We start from the raw sequence: 24452 nt of genomic DNA on the forward strand, positions 1-24452 counted from the left end.
ACATTTGTTCCTCTTCTCCTAGGGGCCTTGGAGAAGTTGAATCTTTGAGGCTGGGTGAAGCTGTGGGGTGACCTATGGGATGGAAGCAGTGGGGAACTGTAGAGTTCTGCCTTCAGTGTGACAGCCCATACTCGGAACATGTGAGGCTTTGAGGTGCCTCTCCACTTCTCTTTTTCTTTATTTTTTGGGTCAGTCGTGGGACTTGAACTCTGGGCCTAGGCGCTGTCCCTGCACTCTTCAGCTCAAGGCTAGCACTCTACCACTTGAGCCATAGCACAACTTCTGGTTTTCTGGTGGTTTATTAGAGATAAGAGTCTCAGGAACTTTCATGCCCAGGCTGACTTTCAACTGCAATCCTCAGAGCTCAGCCTCCTCAGTAGCTAGGATTATAGGCATGAAACACCAGTCCCGGCTTCCACTTCTCTATTGAAACAAACGACAGAAAAGACAATGAGCTGCATCCAGGTACATTATCTGTCTGTCAGTCTGTCTGTCTGTCTGTTTCTCAGCCACACCCCTTCCACCCACATCTTCCTGTAAAAGTCCCTCTTCTGGCTCTAGGTCTAGTGTCTTCTTGGTCATCCTTGAGGTACCACCTGTCTATCTTAAGTGCCTTCTTCATTTAGAAGGTAAGCCTGTCCCCAAGATGGGAATGTTGTAACTCTTCCCCCATAGCGGAGGCAACTCTCCTCTCCACCTCCACTCCCACCCCACCCCTAGATTTCCTCATCTGCCCCAGCATCTTCCGGTGGGTTGGGGACATGTGAGGACAGACCAGCCAGCCCGGGGACTATGGAGGTGAGAGAAATCTCTATAAATCAGCAGAACGAGATGCAGACAGCGGCTTCCAAAGACAGGATGAGGAAGAGACCAGGCCATGAGCAAGGTCAGAAGCCTCTGGGTGGCCAGAGGCAGGTGGAGAAGGGGAGACTGAGGTGGGAGGGGATGGGGCTGGAGGTGGGGAAGAGCTTCTTTTGCTCAAGGCTCGTGCTCTAATGCTTGAGTCACAGCAGCACTTCCCACTGTTTTTCTGAGTAATTTATTGGAGATAAGAGTCTCATAGACTTTCCTGCCTAGAATGGCTTTGAACCTTGATCCTTAGATCTCAGCTTCCTGAGTAACTAGGATTACAGGTGTGAGCCACTGGTGCCCAGCACTGCTTTATCTTGCACTGCTGCAAATTTTGTTGTGTTCATGGGTGTGTGTGTGCAGGGGCTGGGCCGAGGGAGGGGAGAAAACACGATTTCCAAGCCCTCCACGCCATGCCCTCCATGTCTGAACAGGTCTCACCCTCTCACCCAGGTGCTGTTGACCCTGACTATGAGAATATCACCTTGACCCGAAGTTGGGACCAGCCCAAGGGTGCTCAGCCAGCACCCAAACAAGGTGAGCCTGGTGGACTGTCTGTCTATCTCCCCTGCCCACCCTGTGTTTGAGAGTGGGGTCTCCAGCAAGCCACTGCCGGGACAAGGACTACCAGGTAGGTGGCAGGGAGTGGTGTAAAGTATAGTGGCCTAAAGCATGGGAGAGATGGGGTAGCTGAGGAATTGCTGGTAGTTGTGCAGGAAAAAAAATTGGGTGCTGGCATCCGTGACTGAGTCAGAGTGACAAGTTGGTCGGAAAGGACAAAGTGACAGGAGGTGGCCTTGGCCCCAGGGCTCATAGCTGCCTGTACTCATAGCTACTGAGGAGGCTGAGATCTGATCGTTCAAAGCCAGCCAGGGCATATAAATCTGTGAAACTCTTTATCTCCAATGAAATCACCAAAAAGCCACAAGTGGAGCTGTGGCGCAAGTGGGCAAAATGCGAGCAAAAAAAAAAAAAAAAAAAGCCAAATGAAAGTGCCTAGATCTGAGTTCAACACACACACACACACACACACACACACACACACACACACACACACACACACACACACACACACAGAGCAGCCCGGGGTGTAGATGCAACTTGCTAATGGTGACAGTGCTGGCCCATCATAGGCTGGGTGTTGGATGACACCAATGCTCTCATGGTTGCTTTTGGTACCAAGAAGCATGAAGTTGCCCTCGGCGCCATATTGGACCCTGGAGGTCACGTGACCTGCCTTTCTGTCCCAGTCCCAGCCCAACCCATGTCATCTGGGGACAGGGCTCAGGTCCCTGCCTGGTTACACAGAGCCATCATGAGCCTGTACATCTTCCTGGCCCTGCTTTTCCTGTTGTGCATTGTGCTCTCCGCCTTGGTCTTGGTGAAGAGTGAGTCCTTATTTATTGTTTTTTTTTGGGGGTGGTGAGGGGAGGGTGCCAGTGTTTCTACTTGCTTGTCTCCCCACTTCCCCCGCTCTTCCCCCCCACCCTGTCTCCCAGCTCTCTGGGGGCAGAGTTCCAGGCTCTTCCTGCTCTCTCCTAAACAGATTCTAAGATGTCCACAGAGCTTCTAGGCTTGAAAAGAGAGCTTGGGAATGGTGAGTGGAAATCCCCAAAGGAGACCCCGGGAGTTGTAGTGGGCATCCAAGGGGGAGCATGATCACTCAGACGCCGCAACTCCACGCCCCCAGTCTCGGACTCCTTGCAGAACTTCCAGGATGAAGAGAGGAGGACCTGGACCACCATCCAGCAGTCCATCAACATAGCCAAGAGTACCATCATCTCCAAAGAAGACAGAGTATATGCCGAGGTTCAAAAGCTGAGGATGATGTCCACAGGTGCTCTTGCACATCTGCCCTTCATGGGGGGAGGGGTTGTTATTGTTGGGAGGGCTGGAGATTGAACCCGGGGCCTCACACTAGCTAAGCAGGTGCTTGACCATTTGAGGCATGCCTCCCATCCTTTTTTGTGTTGCTTATTTGAGGCAGGGTTTCTCTGCATGCTTAGGTGGTTCTGGGCTGCAGTCCCCACCCCTGTGTTTTCCTTGTGGCTGGGAACCACTGTACCAGCCATTGATTGAGATGGAGTCTTGGAAACTAAAAATTCCTATTCTGCCCTCAGTCTTTGCCTTCCAAGTAGCTAGGATTATGGGGTTTGAATCACTGTACTTTTTTTTTTTTTTGTCAGTTGTGGGATTTGAACTTAGTCAGGGCATTCTCCCTGAGCTCTTCAGCTCAAGCAAGCACTTCACCACTTGAGTCACAGCGCCACTTCCAGTTTTCTGGTGGTTAATTGGAGATAATAGTCTCACGGACTTTCCTGTCCAGGCTGGCTTTGAACCACTATCCTCAGATCTCAGCCTCCTGAGAAGCTAGGATTATAGGCATGAGCCACTAGCACCCAGCAAGGCTTATTTTTTTTTTTGGGGTCCGGTCGTGGGGCCTGAACTCTGGGCCTGGGTGCTGTCCCTCAGCTCTTCAGCTCAAGGCTAGCGCTCTACCACTTGAGCCACAGCGCCACTTCCGGCTTTTTCTTTTTGCTTATGTGGTGCTAAGGAATCGAACCCAGGGCCTCAGGCATGCAAGGCAAACTCTCTACCACTGAGCCACCTTCCCAGCCTTTTTTTAAAAAATTACATTAAAGCTGGGCACTGGTGGCTCACACCTGTAATCCTAGATACTCAGGCGGCTGAGATCTACAGATAGAAGTTCAAAGCCAGTCTAGGTAGGAAAGTCCGTGAGACTCTTATCTCTCATTGAGCACCAAAAAAGCTGGAAATGAAATTGTGGCTCAAGTGGTAGAACACTAGCCTTGAGCAAAAAAGCTCAGGAACAGCATCCAGGCTCTGAGTCTAAGTCCCAGGACCAGCACAAAAAAGTTTGATTATTATTATTGTTACTATTTTGATACTGGTACTGGAGCTTGAACTCGGGATCTCTCACTCTTATTTGGTGGTTTTGCTCAAGCCTGGTGTTTCCCCAATTGAGCTCACCACAGCTCCGCTTTGGCTTTTCTTTTGCTGGTTATTTGAGATGAGTGTCACAGACTTTCCTGCCTGAGCTGGAGATCCTCAGATCTCGTGCCTAAACTGAGATCCTCAGATCTCATTCTCCTGAGTAGCTAAGATTACAGGTGGGAGCCACTGGTGCCCAGCTCAATTATTTATTTTTGATGCTGAACACCAGACTGGGTATTGGAGTTTGAGGAAGAAGGTATCGGTGGGTGGGAGGAGTGTGTGGAGAGCCATTGGGTAGAGTTTCTGGGAGGTGTGGTATTAAGCACAAAGTATAGGGATACTTCTGCACCACAGGTTGATGGCCCAATAGGGAGGTGGCTTACCATGAACATAGGGGCTCTGTATGAAGCTCCTTCTCTGTTTCCCCTTTACCAGATATAACCAAAATCAAGGAACAGGTACAGAAAATCCTGGAAACACTGGAGAAGACAAGTAAGCCAGGGTGTGGGGGAGTGGTGGGCATGGCTGGAGCCTTGGGCCTGGCCTTGGTTCTAATCTGCCTGACCTTCACATCTCCACATCTCCCGTTCCCTAGAACCTAATCCTTCATAGAGGAGAGGACAGACACGCTGGCCACTGCATGAGATGGGAATCACTCCTGCCAGTGAAGATGAAAAATGGGGGTCCCCCAGCTGTGTATAGAGGATCATGTAACAGGGAGAATGAATGTTGTAGTGTGTGTGTGTGTGTGTGTGTGTGTGTGTGTGTGTGTGTGTGTGTGTGTGTGTGTGTGTGTGTATCTGTACTAGGACTTGAACTCAGGGCCTTGCACTATTTTTTAGCTTTTTTTTTTTTTTTTGCTCCAGGCTAGCACTTGACCATTGAAACCATAGCTCCACTTCTGGCTTTTTGATACTTCATTGGAGACAAGAGTCTCATGGACTTTCCTGCCCTGGGCTGGCTTTGAACTGCGATCCTCAGATATCAGCCTCCTGAGTTGCTGGGATGACGGGCGTGAGGAAATATTTTTCAGTGGATGGGGGTTTTCTTTTGTCCCATGGCAGGTGTTCTAGGCATGCTGGTGCACTCTACACACACACACACACACACACACACACACACACACACACACACACGTGTGTGTGTATGTGTGTAAGCAAGATTTACATGATTACAGACATGTCCCAGACAATGGCTCTCAATAAAGACCCCAAGAGCAGGTCACTGGGAGTGTTACTGACATGGGACCCATGTCTCCCTGTCAGGCAGGAGAATGGTCTCCTTGTGCTGGTGTGTGGGGACCTGTTGTGAGGGTGCATTTCTGTAAATGTGGGCATTGTGGTGCCATACCTGTGTCAGCACGGACAGGCGTGTGTCATGTTGAGTGTGCTCTCTCACGTTGTCTTGTGTGTTCACAGAACTGGCACCCACAGCACCCACTGGACTGTTTCTCTTTTTGGACTCATGTTTTGTGATTCATAATAAATACAGATGAGACAGCATGACTTTGTTTGTGTTATGATGATGATGATGGTGGCTTTCGGACCTGCAGGTCTGCAGGTGTTTTGGAGGTGGAATCACGTGTGATAAACTCAAGTAAAGGCTCCCGTGCAGGTCTTTGTGTGTCTGTGAATGTGTCCCCCCCAGACTGTGATTGAGGGCTGTGCCCTGGCATGCATGTACACCAGCACACATGATTTCTCAAGTCCATGTAGCCTGGTGTGTGTAATGTTTCTTAAGTGTACCTAGGTCATCTACATAATATATACAATAATTACATTATATATTATATATAAAAATATTTTATATATAGTATATTATATAATGTATAGTATATACACACACTGGTGGCTTACGCCCATAATCCTAACTATTCAGGAGGCTAAGATCTGAGGATCACAGTTCAAAGCCATCCAGGACACAAAAATTCGTGAGACTCTTGTCTCTAATTAATCGCCAAAAAGCCAAAAAAGTGGAACTGTGGCTTAAGTGGCAGAGTGCTAGCCTTGAGCAAAAAGGCTCAGGGAAAGTGGGTCAGTGTGGCTCATGCCTGTAATCCTAGCTACTCAGGAGACTGAGATCTGATGACTATGGTTTGAAGCCAGCCCCAGCAGGAAAGTCTATGAGACTCTAATCTCCAGTGAACCACTAGAAAACCGGAAGTGGAGCTGTGGCTCAAAGTGGTAGAGAGCTAGCCTAGAGCAAAAGAGCTCAGGGACAGTGCCTAGGTCCTGAGTTCAAGCCCCACAACCATCACCACCACTAAAAAGTTCGGGGACTGTGCCTAGGCACTGAGTTCAAGCTCCATGATTGACAATAAATAAATAAATAGAGTATAATAATAAAAAATACAATATAATGTGTAATAATGTATATATATATATATATATATATATATATATATATGAGTCCCCTACATATGAACTCACTGGTGTCACTGCACAGCTGAGCGTCTGTGAAGCCGAGTGCATATTATGCCCACGGTTAAGACACATGTGCCCGTCGTCAAATGTGTGCCCCTGAGCAGGCGATCGTGCGGGCTGCTGTCCCCCCACCCCGCCACCCTGTCCTCCATCAACCAAAGCCTTCAGTCGCCCGCCGGGCTGTTGTGCAGGTCTCAGCAGATCGTAGAGTGGACACGCGCGCCCCCTGGCGGCCGCTCTCCGGACCGACCGGGCTGCCGAACACGCCCACAACACAAGACCACGCCCACAACACCCGGCTCCAGTTGCGCTTGCGCGTGCGCAGCTTTTTTACGACGGCGCTGTAAAGCAACTGGGCTGCACCGACGCCTTGTTAATTCTCGGTGAGATTTCCCCGCCGCCCGCGACCCCTTCACGCGTCGGGCCGGGTCCGTGCGTCCTGAGCTGGGGTCTCGGAGTCCGCGGTTACCCCCGAGTGCCCCAGCTCTGTCTCCATGACCCCTCCCCGCCTCCTGGAAGGGGAGGGGCTCGGCCTCCGCGTTCGCTTGTGGCGCCCGGGGGCTGCCGGGGCCCCGGCCCCTGCCCTTACGCACACCTTTTGGGGAGGGCCTTTCCTCGTCCCCGATCCCTTCCGGCGTCCCGTTCCTTGCATGGTGGGAGCGGGGACCCCATTCCAGCCCTGCCCCTGCCCCTAGTCTTCACCCCCCTCCCCAGGCTGGTGACTTGGGTCTGGGGATCTCCAGCAGCCCCCCCGCTGCGCCATCTTGAGGCTCTGCCAGGCATCGGGCGGGCCCCCTCTTTCCAGTTTCCCAACCACCTTCCTGAAGAATTTAGGAGTTGGGGGGGAGCTCCCAGCACCTGCCTGGGGTCTCCTCTATTCTTTCGAACCCAGGCCCATTTAGGTCACCCCGAAGTGAGCTTCCCGCGGGATAGATCGGAACTGACCCAGACCTGTGGGGTCCCCCGCCCCTCCGGGCTTGGCCTGTGGACACCCCTCTTTACCCAACTCCCCCCACCATCAGAACCCCCCAGTGTATCAGATCTTTGGTCTAGATACAATCTCTCCCCCCCCCCCCCAAGTCACTCGCTTTCCCCGGGTGTGTGTGGGCAGGAACTGGAAAGTTCTGGGGGTCGGGGGAGTCAGTGCTGGAGGTCACAGCCCCTTGGCAGGCCTCGTCCTGACCCCCTCCCCGCCCCCCAGCCCCACAGGGGCTAGGTTTTTAAATTCTTATTTTCTTGCCAGTTTTGGAGCTTGAAGTCAAGGCTCTCGCTTGGCTTTCTCACTCAAGTCACTTTTACCACTTGAGCCACAGCTCCACTTCCAGCTTTTTGTCGGTTCATTGGCGATAAAAGTCTCATGGCTTTGAACCGTGATGCTCAGATCTCAGTCACCCGAGTAGCTAGGATTACTGGAGTGAGCCGCCAGAGCCTGGCCCCAGCGTTGTCTGGGTCTCTCTGGTGGGTGGTGCCCTTTTCTGGTCCCCCCTTATCTCTCTTTTCCTAAACTCATCCAGCTAAGGTTATAAGCCTAACCATCCCTTATTTGTCTGTGACTGGCTTGGCACAATGGAGACTTTGTGTGTGTGTGTGTGATTGCCCGACCTGGGCCTTGAACTCAGGTCCTGGGTGCAGTCCCTGAGCTTTTTCATTGGAGGTTAGCGCTCTAGTTACAGATCCACTGCCAGTTTTCTGGTGGTTAATTGCTGAAAAGAGTCTCTCGGACTTTCCTGCCCAGGCTGGCTTTGAACCGCTATCCTCAGATCTCAACCTCCTGAGTAGCAGGGATTACAGGCATGATCTCGTTGCCTGGCTTTGGAGAGTCCCCTTTCCTTCCCCCCTCATCCCTTCCCTCGGTGGGAAGTCCTTGGGGGTCCTTCCCCCCCTCCGGGCTCCGTCCCTGACCCCCGCATCCCTGGCGCTCCGGATCTCCCCCGCAGGCCCCCCTCGGCATGGAGGCGCGCTTCACGCGCGGGAAGTCGGCGCTGCTGGAGCGCGCGCTGGCGCGGCCGCGCACGGAGGTGAGCCTGAGCGCCTTTGCGCTGCTCTTCTCGGAGCTGGTGCAGCACTGCCAGAGCCGCGTGTTCTCGGTGGCCGAGCTGCAGGCGCGCCTGGCCGCGCTGGGCCGCCAGGTGGGCGCGCGCGTGCTGGACGCGCTGGTGGCGCGCGAGAAGGGCGCCCGGCGGGAGACCAAGGTGCTGGGCGCGCTGCTGTTCGTCAAGGGCGCCGTGTGGAAGGCGCTGTTCGGCAAGGAGGCCGACAAGCTGGAGCAGGCCAACGACGACGCGCGCACCTTCTACATCATCGAGCGCGAGCCGCTCATCAACACCTACATCTCGGTGCCCAAGGAGAACAGCACGCTCAACTGCGCCAGCTTCACGGCGGGCATCGTGGAGGCGGTGCTCACGCACAGCGGCTTCCCGGCCAAGGTCACGGCGCACTGGCACAAGGGCACCACGCTCATGATCAAGTTCGAGGAGGCGGTCATCGCGCGGGACCGGGCCCTGGAGGGCCGCTGACCACCCCACCCCACGCAGGAGATAAAGGCTGCAGAGAGCCCCTTCCCCCTCCGTGTGGCCGTGTCATGTGTGTGTGTGTGGGGGGGACAGTGGGGGGACCCCGCGCCCAGCTGGGGGGGAGGGGCGAGAGGGAGGATAGAGGGGTGGGGCCGGGCGCCGGTGGCTCACGCCTGTCATCCTAGCTACTCAGGAGGCTGAGATCTGAGAATCACGGTTCAAAGCCAGCCTGGGCAGGGAAGTCCGTGAGAGTCTTATCTCCAATGAACCACCAGGAGACTGGAAGTGGAGCTTTTGCTCCCAGTGGTAAAGTGCTAGCCTTGAGTGAAAAGGCTCAGGAATGGCACCCAGGCCCTGAGTTCAAGCCCCCCCCCCCAAAAAAAAAAAAGGCTGGAGAGTGAGCGAGCAGGGTAGAGGTGGGCGAGCAGGGTGACACTAAGATGGCCAGAGACCGGCAGGGGGTCATGGGAGAGTGGGGATGCACAGGGATGGAGTGGGGGTGCTGGTCGCCTGCCCCGACCCCGCAGTGCGCTCTGGGGACCATTGGCAGCAGCCTGGGCGCCACCTGGAAGCCGGGCGCACGTGCAGAATCTCTGCCCAGTGTGCCGGAGACTTCGTTGAACCCGAGTCCTACCATCTCCAGGTCCCATCTGGATGGACCCCAGACTCCCATTCTGCAGCACTGAGGGTCCGTCCTTGCATTTGCATTTCTGGGGACCCTCCTTTTGAGAAGGCTGGCTGGAGGGACCCACCTCACAAAGGGGGAACATCCGGGGCCGCCAGGAGGCTTCCTAGGGCAATGCATCAGGATTGGAGAACACGTTCCCCTTGTTGAAAGAGAACAGATCACAGGCCAGCTGGCCTCCACCCGTGCTCCCTTCTACCCACGCTCCCCACTGGTGCTCCCTTCCAGGAAAAGTCCCTCCAGATGCTCTGGGGGAAAATTCGTCCACCTCCCCCAGGACCAGGCATCCCTCCCCCCTGCTTAGGAAGAGGGTGGGAGGACCCCTAGCTGGCTGCCAGGGGGCCCAGTCACCCTGGGGTTCAGGGGGAGGGAGAAGGCGGTGTAATGGGATAAATAAAACCCTTTAGCACCTCCCCTGCTCCTCAGAAGCAGCCAGTAGCTGTGGTCTGTGAAGGCGGTGGTGGGCTCTGGAATCCCGATGGGGCAGGGTGGCACAAGGTGTAGGGCTTGGGGGGTTGGAGGTGAGGAGGATTTGGGGGTCAGCGAAGAGAGGAAGCTTGAGACCACGAAGGGGGGGGACAGGGAGGGAGGAGCTGGGGTCCCCAGAAGCTGGCTTTTTTTTTTTTGGCGGAGGGAGAGGTGTAGGAGTATCTGGGCCAGGGGGCTGCTGCCGTGGAGGTGGGTGGATGGCAGGGGAGAGGGGCAGGAGGTCGGGAGGGTTGGCAGGAGGGAGGAGGAGGAAGGGCTCTGGGAGAGCAGGCCAGCTGTGAGTAGAGGACTGGGGGTTTTCTTGGCACTAGGGACATGTTTGTGGAGGAAACAAAGCTGTTCTGCAGCTCACATTGACTGGGGAGGGGGAAGAAGGCAAATGGGTACATAGATTGATTTATTTATTTTAACACCGGGGATTGAACTCAGGGCTTGGACTTGCTAGACAAGTGCTCGACTCTTTGAGCCACACTTCCAGCCTCCTTTGCTTTTGTTTTTTTTTTTTAAGGTAGGGTCTTGGGATTATTGTCCAGGCTAGCTGTAGACTGTGTTCCTCCCACCTTTCACTCCCGAGTAGTATGAACCACCTTGCCTGGAGTTTTTTTAATTTTTTTTATTTTTTAAATTTTTGGCAGTCCTGGGGCTTGAACTCAGCTGTTTTTGCTCAGAGCTGAGCTCTACCACTTGAGCCATGCCTCCAGTTTCAGTATTTTGCTGGCTCTTTGGAGATAACGTCTGAGATCTGTCTGCCTGCACTAACCTTGAACTGAGATTCTCAGGTCTAGCTCCTGAGTGGCTGCAATTGTAGGCATGACCACTGGTAGCTGGACAGATTATTTGTTGAGCTAAGAGTTTTGTTAACTTTTTATCTTGGTGTGCCTTGAATTACCATCCTCCTATCTCTACCTCCTTCCTGTGCAGCTGATGTGAGCCACCAAACCCTGCTAGCAAATGGTTTTCCTTTGTTTTGAGGAGAAAAGTACCATAGTGAGAAAGTATGGGGGAAAGAGGATGAGGAGTTACTTGGCACTGATGGCAATGATGTACAGAGCAAGCCATGGGGGAGCATGTGCAAAGGTCCCAAGGAGCAAGTGTACACGTTCAAGGAGTGGCAAGGAAGTGAGACGGACTTGCAGAGGTGGGATTGAAGGTAATTCTGCAGTCACATAGGGGTTGTATAGGACGTTTTGGCCTTTTCTCTGAGCCAGAAGGAAACTTCTGGAAGGCTTGAGGCAGTGAAGAGAAGACCAATCAGTTCGGGTGGTGTGAGCATGGTAGGGAAACCAGGCCAATGGCAGCAGGTGGAGAAGTAAGAGGATTCTGGGTGCCATCCAACAGCTGTGCCCTGGCTGTTCCTAAGAACTTAGCTGTGTCATGGAAGGGGAGAAGAGGCAAGGATGGTTTGAGCAACGGCAAAAGAGGCCAACCAGGGCCTCCTGCGATCCTGACCTGCACCCCGCTTCCCTCCCAGTGCCTTAGGGCTGTGGGCTGGCTTGGAGCCCACCCAGCCTCTTCTCTCCCCTCAGGGCCTGAAGGGGGTCAGTGCCTCCAGACAAACTGGCTGCGGGCAACCAGAGCCTCAGCCTGCCAGCATCCATTGAGCCCTTGAAGATGGGGACGGGGGGGGGGGGGTGGTGAGAGCAAGGGACAGGCTGTGTGGGGCAGGGACAGGACAGGAGGGCAGGGGTGAAGAGGTGTCCAGGCCTTCATGGGGAATCCTCAGTGCCCTGCTCTAGGCCTGGCTGTACCCAGGACCAAGGAAGGGGCAGACAGGGAGGTCAGAGGGTGTGTCTGGGAGTGGGTGCCTCAGAGGTGGGGAGGGCAGGCGGTCCACATGTGGCCAGCCGTTCGCACACCCAGGTGTCCAGCTGGCTGCGGCAGAAGGCGTCGTTCCAGTGCCCAGAACCCCGCATCATCACACAGTCCTCGTCTGAACCTGCGTTGTTGGGTTCCCCCTGAAGCCAGTTGCTGGAATAAAAGTCTTGGGTCAAAGGACCAGGCAAGGAGCCTTTTCTCTGTGTCCTGGGCTCAGCCCTCAGAGCCTCAGCCCATCCACCGGCCCTTTAACTTTCTGTGTGTGTGTGTGTGTGTGTGTGTGTGTGTGTGTGTGTGTTGAGGATACTGGACACTGGGTCTTGAAATCAGGGCTATCATACTGTCCTTTAACTCTTTTGCTCAAGGCTAGCACTCTACCACTTGAGCCACACCTCCATTTCTGGCTTTTTGCTGGTTAATTGGAGATAAGATTCTCACTGACTTCTTTTTGCTGTCCAGACTGGCCTCAAACTGTGATCCTCTAGATCTCAGCCTCCTAAGGTGCTAGGATTTATAAGCCCGAATACCTGGCTCTTTTCCTTCTTTCTGAGTCTGCCTGGATCTCCCCCATTTCGGAACCACATGTCCCCCAAAGCCCAGGAGTCCCCTTTGGCGTGTGCTTGAAGCTTTCTGAACTCTGCCTCTACCTCCCCAGTGGTCCATACAGTTCTCCCTTTAAGGCCTCAACCCCAGTGTTCCCTGCAGCCTTGCTTCCTCAGACTTCTGAGCCCCAGACCCTCCTCTATGGGGTCTCTGCCTCCTCTGCCTCCCCCAGACATGACCCTCCTCCTCACCTATAGCTCACAGGGCTCCCATCCATCCAGATGAACTCGCCCTCCACATCCAGGTCCTGAAGGCCAATCCAGGCATCCTTGCTAACATGTTTGTTCAGGAAGTCCTGCAGGATGTGGGGGGGGGGGAGAGGGGGTCAGGGCTGAGTCCCTCCCATCCTCTCCCCTGCCCCGCTGCCCACGGTCTCCAGAGCCCAGGCCACCTGTTCCTCCTGGCTGTGGATGCTGACGAGCCGCCCTTCCAGGTCACTGCAGGCAAATCGGGCCTGGAGCCACCGTTTGGTACCCTCACCAAAATAGTAGCACTTCTGTTGGAAATTGAGCCACCCCTCGGGGCATGTGTTGCACGTGGAGCCTGGGGTTCCATGGGGGGGGGGGAGAGATTCAAAGAGGCACTGGGGTGGCAGAGGGGGCAAGGTGGGGTCTGGTGTCTTCTCTAGAGGCCCTTGTGGGTCTGGGTTGAAACCAAACAATCACCCCCCCCCACCAACAACTGACTTCCCTCAGCCTTGAACTTGGTCACCTCTGGTCAGTTCCTAGTGAGACCATCTCAGCTACCAGCACCATCCCAACCCCAGGATTGGCAGTTACCAACTACCAACCATCACTTCTGCATCACCACCACCACCACCACCACAGAGAGCCAAAAATGCCAAGCAGCCCTCAGCCACCTCACCATCTCTTAGTAGTACTTCCTGCACCCCATCCGACTCCCCCCAAAAACATCAGGACTGCTGGGCACAGGTGGCTCTTGCCTGTCATCCTAGCTACTCAGGAGGCTGAGATCTGAGGCTCACAGTTTGAGGCCAGCCCAGGCAGGAAAGTCCATGAGACTCTTACTTCCAATGAACCACCAAAATACTGGAAGTGGAACTGTGTGTCAAAGTGGTAGAGCACTAGCCTTGCACACAAAAGCTCAGTGACAGTGCTCAGGCCCTGAGTTCAAGGCCCAGGTCTGGCACATACACACACATACCACCTCACACCTGTAACAACAACAACAACAACAAAAATCCCTCCAGGATCTCAGCCACACACAGCAGCCCTCTGTGGGGCTGTGGCTGAGGTATTCCACCCCCCCCCCGCCCCTGCTCCCCCATTGGCTGAGGGAGCAGGTGGCATCAGGAAAAGCATTCCTTGGGAGAGTAGGTTTAAACTCTTGCTAGGGGCGGTGCCTGTCACATCTCCAGTCTGGCTTTTTGCCTGAGAGAAGAATCAGGCTTTTCTGCCTGGGGTTGACCTTGAACTGCCATCCTCCAGATCTCAGCTTCCTGAGCAGCTAGGTTTAAGAGCAGCTAGGTTTAAGGCGTGAGCCACTAACGTCTGGCTTAGAAAGAGCATTCTTGTATACACCCCCTTCTGTCTTGTCATAAACAGAGACACACCTGCATCATCCACACATGCCCCCTGAGTCCTCACCGGGCTCCCAATCCACTCCACGCTGCCTGGTGCACCCATGCACGCGTGCGATCGCACACAAGCCCACGTGGGCCTGCCCCATCCCCCACACTCACCATTTGCCATCCTGATCTCCACCCACAGCTTTGCCACCTCTTCCTGGAGTTTCTCCAGCAAGTCGGAGACAGTGCGCCTCTCATTCAAGCCTGGGGTGGGGGGAGGGTGAGGCACAGGGTGAGTGCTCAGAGTCCTCCCGTTGGGTCCTCCCTCCAACCTCCCCCTCCCCATTCCAGCCCCTCCCAGGCCTTACTCAAGGATTTGGCTTGGGTCAGATCCTCTTGCATTCTCTGCAGATTCCTGACCAGATGGGAGTCTGACCAGTGTGAGGAGGAAGAGCTGGTCTTAAAGATGGGGACTATGGGAGGGGGGTGCTGGAGGGTTCCCCTAACGGGGGCCCAGCCTCCCTCCTGGGCAGCCCCTCTCAGTCTCACCCTGCGATTTCATTTGCTTCTGTTCAGCTTGGAGTGCTTGCACGTTCTGTTCCAGGTGAACAGCTGTTTGCAGGAAACCAACCATACACAGACACTGGAAGACCCCCTCCAACCCCCACACACCCTTTGCCCTCTTCTGCTGCTGCTTAGGCTGATGGAAGTGTGGGGACGTGGGGGGGACACAGCTGGCCATCCCAGACCCCAACCACTGGTGGCTCACCTTGCAACTTTTGGGCCATCTGATCACTCTGATATTTTTGCAAGTCCTTGGAAACTAGAGAGACTGGGGTAGAGAGAGAAAGCCAAAAAGAGACCCTTGAACCCCACACATCCCAGCCCCCAAGGGGTTTGTGCCACAATATCATCGTTTTGTTTTGTTTTGGTGCCAGTGTTGAGCTTGAATTCAGGCCTCATGCTCTCACTTGGCTTTCTGCACCTGAGCCATCCCTCCATTCCAGCATTTTACTGGTTCAGTTGGAGATGGAGTCTTGCAGATTTTTCTGCCCAGGCTGGCTTTGAACCATGAACCTCCAGATCTCAGACTCCTGAGTAGCTAAGACTACAAGTAGGAGCTACCAGTGGCCTTGATTTTTGCATACTTTTTTTTTTTTTGCCAGTTCTGGGGCTTGAACTCAAGGCCTAGACACTGTCCCTGAGCTTCTTTTGCTCAAGGCTAGCACTCTACCACTTGAGCCACAGCACCACTTCTGGCTTTTTCTATGTATATGGTACTGAGGAATCAAACTCAGGGCTTCATGCATGCGAGGCAAGGACTCTACCACTAAGCCACATTCCCAGCCCCCCCCCTTTCTTGTGGAGAGGGAGGGAGCATTAAATTCAAGGGCTAAATGACAGCCTGAGGTTGTCAAAAGCAGCAGGAATTTATCTGGGGGCTTAGCTGACCTTAACTGGCCTCACTTGACCCCTAAGTCAAAACCCTAGTCATGCCCCTCCAGAGGAAGAAACAGAGGACTGAGTTATCTTGAGGGGGGGGGGCGGGGGAAGAGTTCTTGGGGCTTGAACTCAGACTCTGGTTGCTGTCCCTGAGCTTCTTGGGCTCAAGGCTAGAGCTCTACCACTTGAGCCCCAGCGCCACCTCTGGCTTTTTGAGTAATTTATTGGAGATAAGAGTCTCCGGGACTTTTCTGCCTAGGCTGACTTTGAACCACAGTCCACAGATCTCAGCCTCCTGAGTAGCTGGGATTACAAATGTGAGCCACTGACATCGGGCTACTCCTGTCATCTTGCATGTATGAATGAACATGCAGGCAGCCTGGCTGGAGCATTTCTAGATGGGGAACACAGACCTACAGCAGGGAAGGGGCGCAGGTGGAGAGCAGCCCTATTGTGACCAGAGACAGAAAGGGGATGTGAATTGGGTGTCCCCACAGCCATCCCCCCCCCATCTTGGCTTCTCCATACCATTCTGGGCCGCAGTGTCTTCTACCTGCTTCAGATTCCGCACCGTGTCCCAGTCTGCGAGGGGGAGGGGAGGGGAAGAGAGCAGCCAGGAAAGGGTTAAATGCCCCTCACCCCCAAGCTGGGCAGAGTTGGGGGAGAGGCACTACAGGGAAGAAACCCCTCCCCGCCCCAGACTCAAGTCGGGAGGCAAGATCAAGACATTGGGCTTGAGACAGGGGGACAGAAGGGCACAGTGGATTTGGGGGTGCCGGGGTGAAGGGGGGAGTGCTGGGAGAAAGGGGGTGTCCTCACGCCACAGAAGGAGCAGGGTCATCAGTCCTGCCCACAGCGCCGCCGTCAGCAGAACAAACAGCGCGAACTGCGTCCCCAGCCTGCAGCAGCGCTTTCTGGAAGGTTCAGGTTCGAACACATCTGCCAGGAGGGGGCAGGGATGTGGGGTACAGGGGGGAGAATGAGTGGATGGACGGGCTCTCATGCAAAGAGTCCCAACATCCTGGAAGCCTGCCAGGGGTCCCGATGAAGCGGGGGGGGGGTGGCGATGCCTCAGTTGGACCCCCAGCTCCTTCTGTCCACCTCTTCTATGGTTCCATGTCTCTCCGTCTCTGTGACCCCTCTACCACCATGCCTTGCCTTTGTCCATCTATCTGGGCGTCTGTACATCTCTGAGCCTCTGCTGCCTGTCCAGCCTGGGTCCAGGTCATTTCCAGAGACTCAGACATGGGGAGCTATCATTTCTGCTTTAATGCTGAGCCCCCTTGCCCACCACCACCAGATTCATCTCCAGAAGTGCAGCTTCTCCTTTTCCAGTCCCTTCTGACCCCAGCCCCCCTCAATCCCTCTACCTGGCTCCCCAAGCGCCCCCCTCCCCCACCTCGGTGTCACACTAAGGGCCTCCATCCCTGCCCCTCACCTTGGCTTTGAGGTTCCATCCTGCTGAGTTGCACTTATGCAGGTTCCTAATCTACTGCCTATTTTATGGGGTTCCTGGCTGCCCAGCGGGGCTGCGATTCATGGGGAGGGAGACCCAGGGGGAGGGGCTCCCCAGCTTCCCTCTCCCGCTTGGCTGAGGACCAGGCCATCAAGGGCTCTCTCCACCCCGCCTTGTGGGTATTTCTTAAAATTTCCTGAGCTCTGAGGGTTCAAAACCACATGGGGCAGGAAAGTCCATGAGACTTAGCTCCCCAATTAGCTAGCAAAAAGTCAAAAGCAGGCTGGGAAGGTGGCTCAGTGGTAGAGCGCTTGCCTTGCATGCCTGAGGCCCTGGGTTCGATTCCTCAGCACCACATAAGCAGGAAAAAAAAGCCGGAAGTGGTGCTGTGGCTCAAGTGGTAGAGTGCTAGCCTTGAGCTGAAGAGCTGAGGGACAGCACCCAGGTCCAGAGTTCAGGCCCCACGACTGGACCCCCCCCCCAAAAAAAAAAAGTCAAAAGCAGAGCTGTGGCTCAAGTGGTAGAATACTAGCCTTGGGCACAAAAGCTTAGGGACAGAGCCCAGGCTCAGAGTGCATGTCCTAGAACTGATGTATAAAAAAATAAATAAAAGAAAGAAAAAATTCAGTGGGGCGCTGGTGGCTCACACCTGTCATCCTAGCTACTCAGGAGGCTGAGATCTGAAGATCTGAGTTCAAAGTCAGCCCAGGCAGGAAGTCCATGAGACTCTTATCTCCAATGATCCACCCAAAAGCTGGAAATGGAGCTGTGGCTCAAGTGGTAGAGTTCGAGCCTTGAGCACAAAAGCTGAGAGACAGTGCCCAGGCCCTGAGTTCAAGCTACAGGACTAGCACGCGCGCGTGCACACACACACACACACACACACACACACACACACGCCCTCCCCCCCCCCCCCCACAATTCACCCTCCTCTCCTGGCTAGTAGGGACTGGGGGACTCCTCCTTTTGCTCCCAGGTGAAATTAGAAGGCAAGAGTCTTTGTTTTTGCCACGACTAGTCTCTGAAAATCTCCCCACCTGAGTACTGATTCTCCTCTATGGCCATCCTTGTTCAGTGCCTTCCAATCAATTTGCCTGTCACAGATACAGCGAGGATCTGGGTTTTAAAACAGGGCCAGGGTCAGGAGCCAGACTCTAGCTGCAAGAACAGGACAGCATCTAAGCATTGCCAGTACGGACAGACAAATCAGAGAGAATTTTATCCCCAATTAATGAGTGAAAGAGCTGGATGGAGGCATGGATCAAGTGGTAGAGCACCAGCCTTCGGTGAAGAAGCCAAGGGAGTGCTTAAGGCTCTGAGTTCAGGTCCCAGTACTGGCACACGCACACACACATGCACATATATACACTACACTACACACACACACACAAACACACACACACACACACACAGACATGGAGAGAGCCTGACACAGTGGGTCATACCTGTAATCCCAGCCACTCAGGATGTGGGGATTAAGATTTGAGTTTGGGCATAGTGGCAGATTCAAATCTCAGATATTCTCCCTTCTATACTCAACCATCAAGAGGCTGCAGATACTGGCTTTGAACTCAGGGCCTTTTGCTTGCTAGGTAGGCATTCGAATCCTTTTGATCTTACTGTTATTCTTGTAAAAATATATGATCGTGCACCTTTTGCCTGGACCACCACAATCCTTTCATTTATACCCTCCTCCCCAACATCTGGGACTACAGGTATTACCTATGGAGCCCAGGCTTTTTTTTTTTTTTTATTGGCTGAGATAGGGTCTCAATAATCCGCCCCCCCCCTTTCCAGGTTGACCTCCATCCTCCTGATATCCATGTCCTGAGTAGCTGAGATTACAGGTGTGAGCTGTCATGCTCGGCTTGCACTTGTTTCTCTCAAGGACCCTCCAATGTCTCTTACAGACAGCTACACACACAGACACACACACAGAGTCACACTCACGCGAATTTGAAGTGTCCTCCTGGTGAGTTAGGGACAATCAGAGAGGTGAGCAGGGGCCAGAGTTTAGCAACAGGAGAGGTTTCTCTCTTCACTGTTGATTTTTATTTTCACAGACCCAATTATGGGCTCGCCACAGTTCTTTTCTGGTGCTCCCTAGAACCTGGGGAAGTCCAGGCTATAATTACCTTCTGTGCTCAGGTGATCACACTGCTTGAGACCCAGCCATGCGGACCCTCCCAAAAGCTGAAGGAAGGAAATGACCGAACAAAGACTGAATCAAAGTTGAGTGTGGTAACTTTTTCAGGTTAAATATGGTATTGTTTAATTTAGAAGCAACATAGGGCTAGGAACCATGCGTAGCGAGTGTCTTACAGGATTAAAACATTTATATTTTAGAATATCCTGGGAGTCCCTGCTTTGGTGAACAAAGTCTGGACCAAGAATTTGCAGCTCAGAGAGGTGAAGGAACTTACCCAAGGCTACACAGCACATAAACAAGTAGGGTTGAGATTTGAACCCAGGCAGTCTGGGTGAGGCAGCTAACCAGGCTACTTTCACAATATTTTGTCTACTATGCTCTTCTTCATATTTGTCCCTGAGCTGGGCGCCAACGGCTCAAGCCTGCCATCCTAGCCACTCAGGAGGCTGAAATTCTGAGGATCACAGTTCAGAGCCAATCCAGGCAGGAAAGTTGTGTGAAATGCTTTTCTCCAATGAACCACCAAGAAAGCCAGAAGCGGGGTGCTGTGGCTCAAATAGTAGAGCTCCAGCCTTGAGTGTAAAAGCTCAGGGACAGCCACACACAGGCTCTGAGTTCAAGCCCTGGAACTAGCACACACAGAAAATATTGTCTCTGATTCTTTGTTGGGGGGAGGAACGGGCTGGACATGGCCATCCACTGGGGTTGGATGTCTGTCTGCATGAAGGCAGAGTGACCAGGCTGGGATGTGTCCCTGATGGTGTGCTCCTGGTTAGGACAGCAGGCCCACGCTGCCCTTCCCACAAGCCCTCCGTACGTGTCTATTGAGTAAATGAGGTCATGGTCCCTGGCTGTGGACCTCAGCCTGCTCTGGGCTAAGGAAGGAGGTCAAGGCCAGGACACAGCTAGACAAGTGACTGGGAAGGGGACAGTAAGGAGGAGAGGGGGGTAGATTTCAGGATGGGGGCAGAGCAATGAGGTGGTGGTGTATTTTTTCGCCAGTCCTGGCGGCTGGAACTCAGGGTCTGGGCGCTGTCCCTCAGCTCTTCAGCTCAAGGCTAGTGCTCTACCACTTTGAGCCACAGCTTTGAGCCACTTCCGGCTTTCTGGCGTTTCACTGGAGATGAGAGTCTCACAGGGACTTTTCTTCCTGGGCTGGCTTTGACCTGTGATCCTCAGATCTCAGCCTCCTGAGTAGCTAGGATGACAGGCGTGAGTGCCAGGGCCCTGGCTAAGGTGTTTAAGGGAGGGAACTTCTTCTGCATCAGGGGATCTTGGTCTTGTGAGGGGGGCTGTGTTGGGGGTCCAGTGGGCATGCAGGTCAGGAAAGAGGCTGTCTCAGGGCTCAGGCAGATGGGAGGAGCCTTGAGAAGGGACTGTTAACCTGGCTCTGGTGTGGAGAAGATGAACTGAGGCGGTGGCTGAGGGGAGAGGTGGGCATGAGAGGTAACAGGTCATCAAGTTACTGATGGGTGAAATGGGGGGGAGCAGGAAATGGGGTGTCCAGGCCTTCCTTCCCTGGGGTTTCCAAGTATATGGTCAGTCATCCTAGAGACAGAGACATAGGAAGAAAGAGGAAGATTTTTATTTTTATTTTTTGGTCCTGGGGCTCAAATTCAGGGCCTGGGCACTGTCCCCAAGCCCCTTTTTGCTCAAGGCTAGTGCTCTACCACTAGAGCCACAGCACCACTTCTGGCTTTTTCCTGCAATTAATTGGAGATAAGAGTTTCATGGACTTTCCTGCCTGGGCGGGCTTCAAACACAATTCTCAGATCTCAGCCTCCTGAGTAGCTGAGATTACAGGTATGAGCTACTGGCTAAGGTAAGTGTGTATGTGTGTGTGTGTGTGTGTGTGTGTGTGTGCGCGCATGGGTGCACGTGCACGCGCGCATGCATGCAAGTTGAGCCGCAGCTCCACTTCCAGCTTGTCTGGTGGTTCATAGAGATAAGCACTTCATGGACTTTCCAGCCCCAGGCTGGTTTTGAACCACAATCTTCAGATCTCAATCTCCTGAGTAGCTGAGATTACAAGCATGAGCCACCAGCACCACCCAGAAAGGAGGAAGATATTTTAAGGGCATGAGATGGGACCTGGAAGAAGTTGCTGTTTCTAAGCTTCTTAGCCTGGCAAGATCTGATGTCTCAGCCTACAGCTACGCTGGGGGATGGAGAGGGAAAGACATGAACCCCTTCCCGACCTGCCCTGACTTCTCTCAGAGAGGATCATGCTTTGTTTGGAGTCCCTGGGGATCCAGTCACACTGCCCTCTTCCTTCGTGTGCCCTCAACCTACATCTCTTGTACCCTTCAGGGGACAACAGGAAGCAGGGTGGATGTGGCCCCAGGTCTGAGTATGTTGGTTCTCCTTTCAGGCTGGGGGAACCCAGAGTTGGGAGAGGAGGGATGGGGGCCCAGGCAGGGCCTGGCTTACCAAAAACATTCTAGATTCAGACTCACCAGGAGCCAGCTGGAATCCCAGCTGTGGAAAGGGGACAAAGGAATTGAACCCTGTCCTGACCCCCAACCCCTACCCATCACAGTCCTGGGCTCTCCCCTCCCATCTGTTCAAATTGTCTTGGTGCTTAAAAATGTGTGCATGGTGGTTGTTGTTGGTGGTGGGGTGGTGGTGTTGGGAATGACAGATACACCTCAAATCCAGGGGGGCTTCCAGGAGGAGGTATAATTAAATGTGAATGTCTCATCTTGGCTTCTGGGAGATGATTTCTTATCAGGGGACTGTCCTATGCACCGTAGGATTTTGAGTACTGTTTCTCCTCACCCCTTCTTGGTTAAAATCTATTCCTGGAGGGGTGCCAGTGGCTCACACTTGTAATCCTAGCTATTCAGGAGGCTGTGATCCGAGGATTGCAGTTCAAAGCCCACCAGAGTAGGAAAGTCCATGAGACTCTTATCTCCAATTAACCAGCAAAATGCTGGAAGTTGAGCTATGGCTCAAGTGGTAGAGTGCTAGCCTTGAGCACAAAAGCCTAGGGACAGCACAGGCCCTGAGTTTAAGTCCTAGGATCGGCACACACAGACACACATCCATGGCTGGCAAGGAGAATTCACAGGTGCAGAGGAAGAAATGGAGGTCTATTTGTGTTCTGTCTTGTTTAGACTATGGTAAAACACAAAATAAACAGTCATCATTCCCATATACTGGACTATAATTCAATACATTGAGCCCACTGATATGGCTGCAGCCATCCCCACCCTGCATTTCCAGAACTTTCCATGTCCCTCACACTGAAGTTTTGACCCCATTTAATACTAACTCCTTCTCTAGACCCTGAGCACCCATCATCCTACTTTCTATCCCCACTTCCGGTCTCTGTGGATATACTTCCGGTTTGTGGGTCTGATAATTAGTCGCTTCCTGTGGGTGGAGTCCTACGTCTATTTCACTTAAATGATGACCTTGGGTCCATTTGTGGAGTTGCATGAAGACGAAACTGTCCATCCCATAAATGTGTAGGCTGTTTTTAGGTGGTGGGAGGTAGTTTTAAGGCTGGGGAAGAGGTTTGTTTAGACAGGATCTTGCAGAAATCTAGGTTGGCTAGGAGGTGAGAGAGAAAAACAGGCTACTTTTGTTTACATCCTTTTAAGGGGTTCATAACACAGAACACCCCCTCTCCCACGTATCCCAAGCCAACTAGGGGATTGTCTATACCAAAGGCCAATAGCCCTGTGATCTGACCCCAGCCTTCAATCTTGTAGCTTCAACAACCCCTGTGGCCCTCAGGCCTCAGTTTCCCCTTCAGAGGAGGGCACTGCAGTGGCCTTCCAGGATGCTCAGGTGTGCTGGGCAGCTTGTCCCTGGAGGATTCCTGAAAACTCACAACCCCTCCGGGACCTAGCACAAGGAGGAAGTGTGAATTCTGAAGAATTAAGTTGGGGCTCACGTGAGGACTGCTATGCTTCAGCAGTGTGTGGAGTGCATGGCCTCCCCAACATACACACACACACACACACACACACACACACACACACACACACACACACACACACACACACAGAGGCAGCTGCTATAAGAGCACAAACAGAAAGTGGAACTTGCCTGTAATCGCAGCTACTCAGGTGGCAGAGGTAGGAAGATCATAGTTCTTCCTGCATACAACCTCCCATAGCTCCCTTCTCCAGGCTCAAAGCTCCAACTCTCTTCAGCTTGGAATGCCAGTTTGTGCCAAAGCCTCTTCAACCACTGAGGTTGGCTCAGGCAGCTCTTCTTGGTCTGTAGGGTTTTTGGGTTCTCTTTACCCAGCCCAAAGCTGTGCTCCCTTCCTAAAAGGGCCAGAAGGGCGTGTTCCTGACCTCATAGCTACATGCACCCCCTCCGTGCCTCCCCCACCCTTTTCACCCCCTTCAAAAGAAGATCAACAGGAAGAGAGAAGAGATCAGATCTGTACTTTTGCCTTCCTGAAGTCCAAGCCTGTTTTTGTTTATTTATTGGGGTGAGGTAGGAAGATGCTGGCTGAGGGACTGATTTGTGTACGTGTGTGTGTGTGTGTGTGTGTGTGTGTGTGTATGCACATGTTCACGTAGTGGTCCTAGGCCTTGAACTCAGGGCCTGGGTGCTGTCCCTGAGCTCTTTTGTTCAAGGCTGGTGGTCTACCACTGGAGCCATAGCTCCACTTCTGATTTTCTGGTTATTAATTAGAGATGAGTCTCTCGGACTTTTTCTGCCTAGGCTGGCTTTGAACCCTGATCTTCAGATCTCACCCTTCTGAGTAGTTAGGATGACAGGCATGAGCCACAGGCACTCAGCCAAGAATGACTGGTATTTTTGGCCGAGTCTCAGCAGTGGTACCCAGAGGTGGGCTTTTCCATACCCTACGCTCTGCAGGGCTCCCCAAGATGGTATCTCAGGCCCCCTTTCCCACCCCCTCTCTGCCTCTCTCAGGCCCCAGAGACAAGGCAGTAAGGGGCCCAGCTGGGGCTCCTCAGGTCAGCTTAGGGCTGGGCCAGGAGATTCTGGGATTTTGTTATACAAGATTATGCAATATTGTATGGTGACCTTTCCCAGAACTGGGCACCCCAGAAATGCTGGATTCTAAACTCTAGGAAGATCCAGGAAGCCAGAGTTTGGTGTTTTGGGCCAGTCCTGGAGCTTGAACTCAGGACCTGAGCACTGTCCCTGAGCTCATTTTGCTCAAGGCAAACTTGAGCCACAGCGCCACTTCCGGCTTTCTCTCTCTCTCTCTCTCTCTCTCTCTCTCTCTCTCTCTCTCTCTCTCTCTCTCTCTCTCTCTCTCTCTCTCTCTCTCTGTGTGTGTGGTACTGAGGTATCGAACCTGGGGTTTCATGCATGCTAGGCAAAAACACTCTACCACTAAGCTACATTCCCAGTCCCAGAGTTTGGGTTTTTATCCTCTCTCACAGATCATGAGCCATCTTTCTATGTCAGGACCCAGACCCCACCCTTGGCCAGGAGGCCAAGAGCCCACTTCCAAAGGACCTGGGCTGTTGGCCCTTTGCGGGTTGTGTGACTTTTCAAGTTCAGTCCGGCTGTTCAATTCCAGAGCTTCCTGGGTCAGCCAGGACAATG

The 24452-nt window shown here is 53.3% G+C and overlaps 3 protein-coding genes across 9 annotated transcripts; 2 read left to right on the top strand and 1 right to left on the bottom strand.

Annotated features, from left to right (window-relative positions):
- Positions 1-275: 275 nt before the first annotated feature.
- Positions 276-5306, top strand: Mcemp1 (mast cell expressed membrane protein 1). Of its 2 annotated transcripts, XM_070001861.1 has the most exons (9): positions 276-465; positions 544-629; positions 721-886; positions 1303-1386; positions 2100-2237; positions 2396-2446; positions 2540-2686; positions 4240-4296; positions 4400-5306. In XM_070001861.1, exons 3-9 carry the CDS (start codon positions 793-795, stop codon positions 4414-4416), a joined length of 588 nt encoding a protein of 195 aa, XP_069857962.1. In that variant the 5' UTR covers positions 276-465; positions 544-629; positions 721-792; the 3' UTR covers positions 4417-5306. The 2 variants fall into 2 exon arrangements, with proteins under 2 accessions (XP_069857962.1, XP_069857963.1); XM_070001862.1 differs by lacking the exon at positions 276-465 and having other exon boundaries at positions 606-629; positions 826-886.
- A 1244-nt stretch (positions 5307-6550) lies between these two features.
- Trappc5 (trafficking protein particle complex subunit 5) lies at positions 6551-8788 on the top strand. The gene is made up of 2 exons (XM_070001863.1): positions 6551-6610; positions 8165-8788. Exon 2 carries the CDS (start codon positions 8177-8179, stop codon positions 8741-8743), a length of 567 nt encoding a protein of 188 aa, XP_069857964.1. The 5' UTR covers positions 6551-6610; positions 8165-8176; the 3' UTR covers positions 8744-8788.
- Positions 8789-10252: 1464 nt separating this feature from the next.
- Fcer2 (Fc epsilon receptor II) lies at positions 10253-23172 on the bottom strand. Of its 6 annotated transcripts, none has more exons than XM_070002396.1 (12): positions 22965-23172; positions 18710-18869; positions 17797-17853; positions 16123-16242; positions 15832-15885; positions 14630-14692; positions 14410-14472; positions 14229-14291; positions 14035-14124; positions 12724-12875; positions 12524-12627; positions 10253-11882 (listed from the first exon to the last, which is right to left on the bottom strand). In XM_070002396.1, the coding sequence occupies exons 3-12, from the start codon at positions 17822-17824 to the stop codon at positions 11693-11695; spliced, it is 927 nt and encodes a 308-aa protein (XP_069858497.1). In that variant the 5' UTR covers positions 17825-17853; positions 18710-18869; positions 22965-23172; the 3' UTR covers positions 10253-11692. The 6 variants fall into 6 exon arrangements, with proteins under 6 accessions (XP_069858497.1, XP_069858496.1, XP_069858494.1 ...); XM_070002395.1 differs by having other exon boundaries at positions 17797-17875; XM_070002393.1 differs by having other exon boundaries at positions 17797-17917.
- Positions 23173-24452: the final 1280 nt, after the last annotated feature.

Source organism: Dipodomys merriami, unplaced genomic scaffold (genome assembly GCF_024711535.1).
Source record: "Dipodomys merriami isolate MVZ:Mamm:240054 unplaced genomic scaffold, mDipMer1.0.p SCAF_6, whole genome shotgun sequence".
NCBI classification, from domain to species: Eukaryota; Metazoa; Chordata; class Mammalia; order Rodentia; family Heteromyidae; genus Dipodomys; species Dipodomys merriami.

Coding starts and splice junctions, on each gene's coding strand:
- Fcer2 (XM_070002397.1), bottom strand. CDS start 17,824: ATGGCCATAGAGGAGAATCAGTACTCAG. Junction 12,876..14,034: donor GGAGATCAGGATGGCAAATG/GTGAGTGTGGGG, acceptor ATGGAACCCCAG/GCTCCACGTGCAACACATGC. Junction 11,883..12,523: donor GGGAGCCCTGTGAGCTATAG/GTGAGGAGGAGG, acceptor CTTTTATTCCAG/CAACTGGCTTCAGGGGGAAC.
- Mcemp1 (XM_070001861.1), top strand. CDS start 793: ATGGAGGTGAGAGAAATCTCTATAAATCAGCAGAACGAGATGCAGACA. Junction 1,387..2,099: donor TCAGCCAGCACCCAAACAAG/GTGAGCCTGGTG, acceptor TTTCTGTCCCAG/TCCCAGCCCAACCCATGTCA. Junction 2,238..2,395: donor CGCCTTGGTCTTGGTGAAGA/GTGAGTCCTTAT, acceptor TCTCCTAAACAG/ATTCTAAGATGTCCACAGAG.
- Trappc5 (XM_070001863.1), top strand. CDS start 8,177: ATGGAGGCGCGCTTCACGCGCGGGAAGTCGGCGCTGCTGGAGCGCGCG.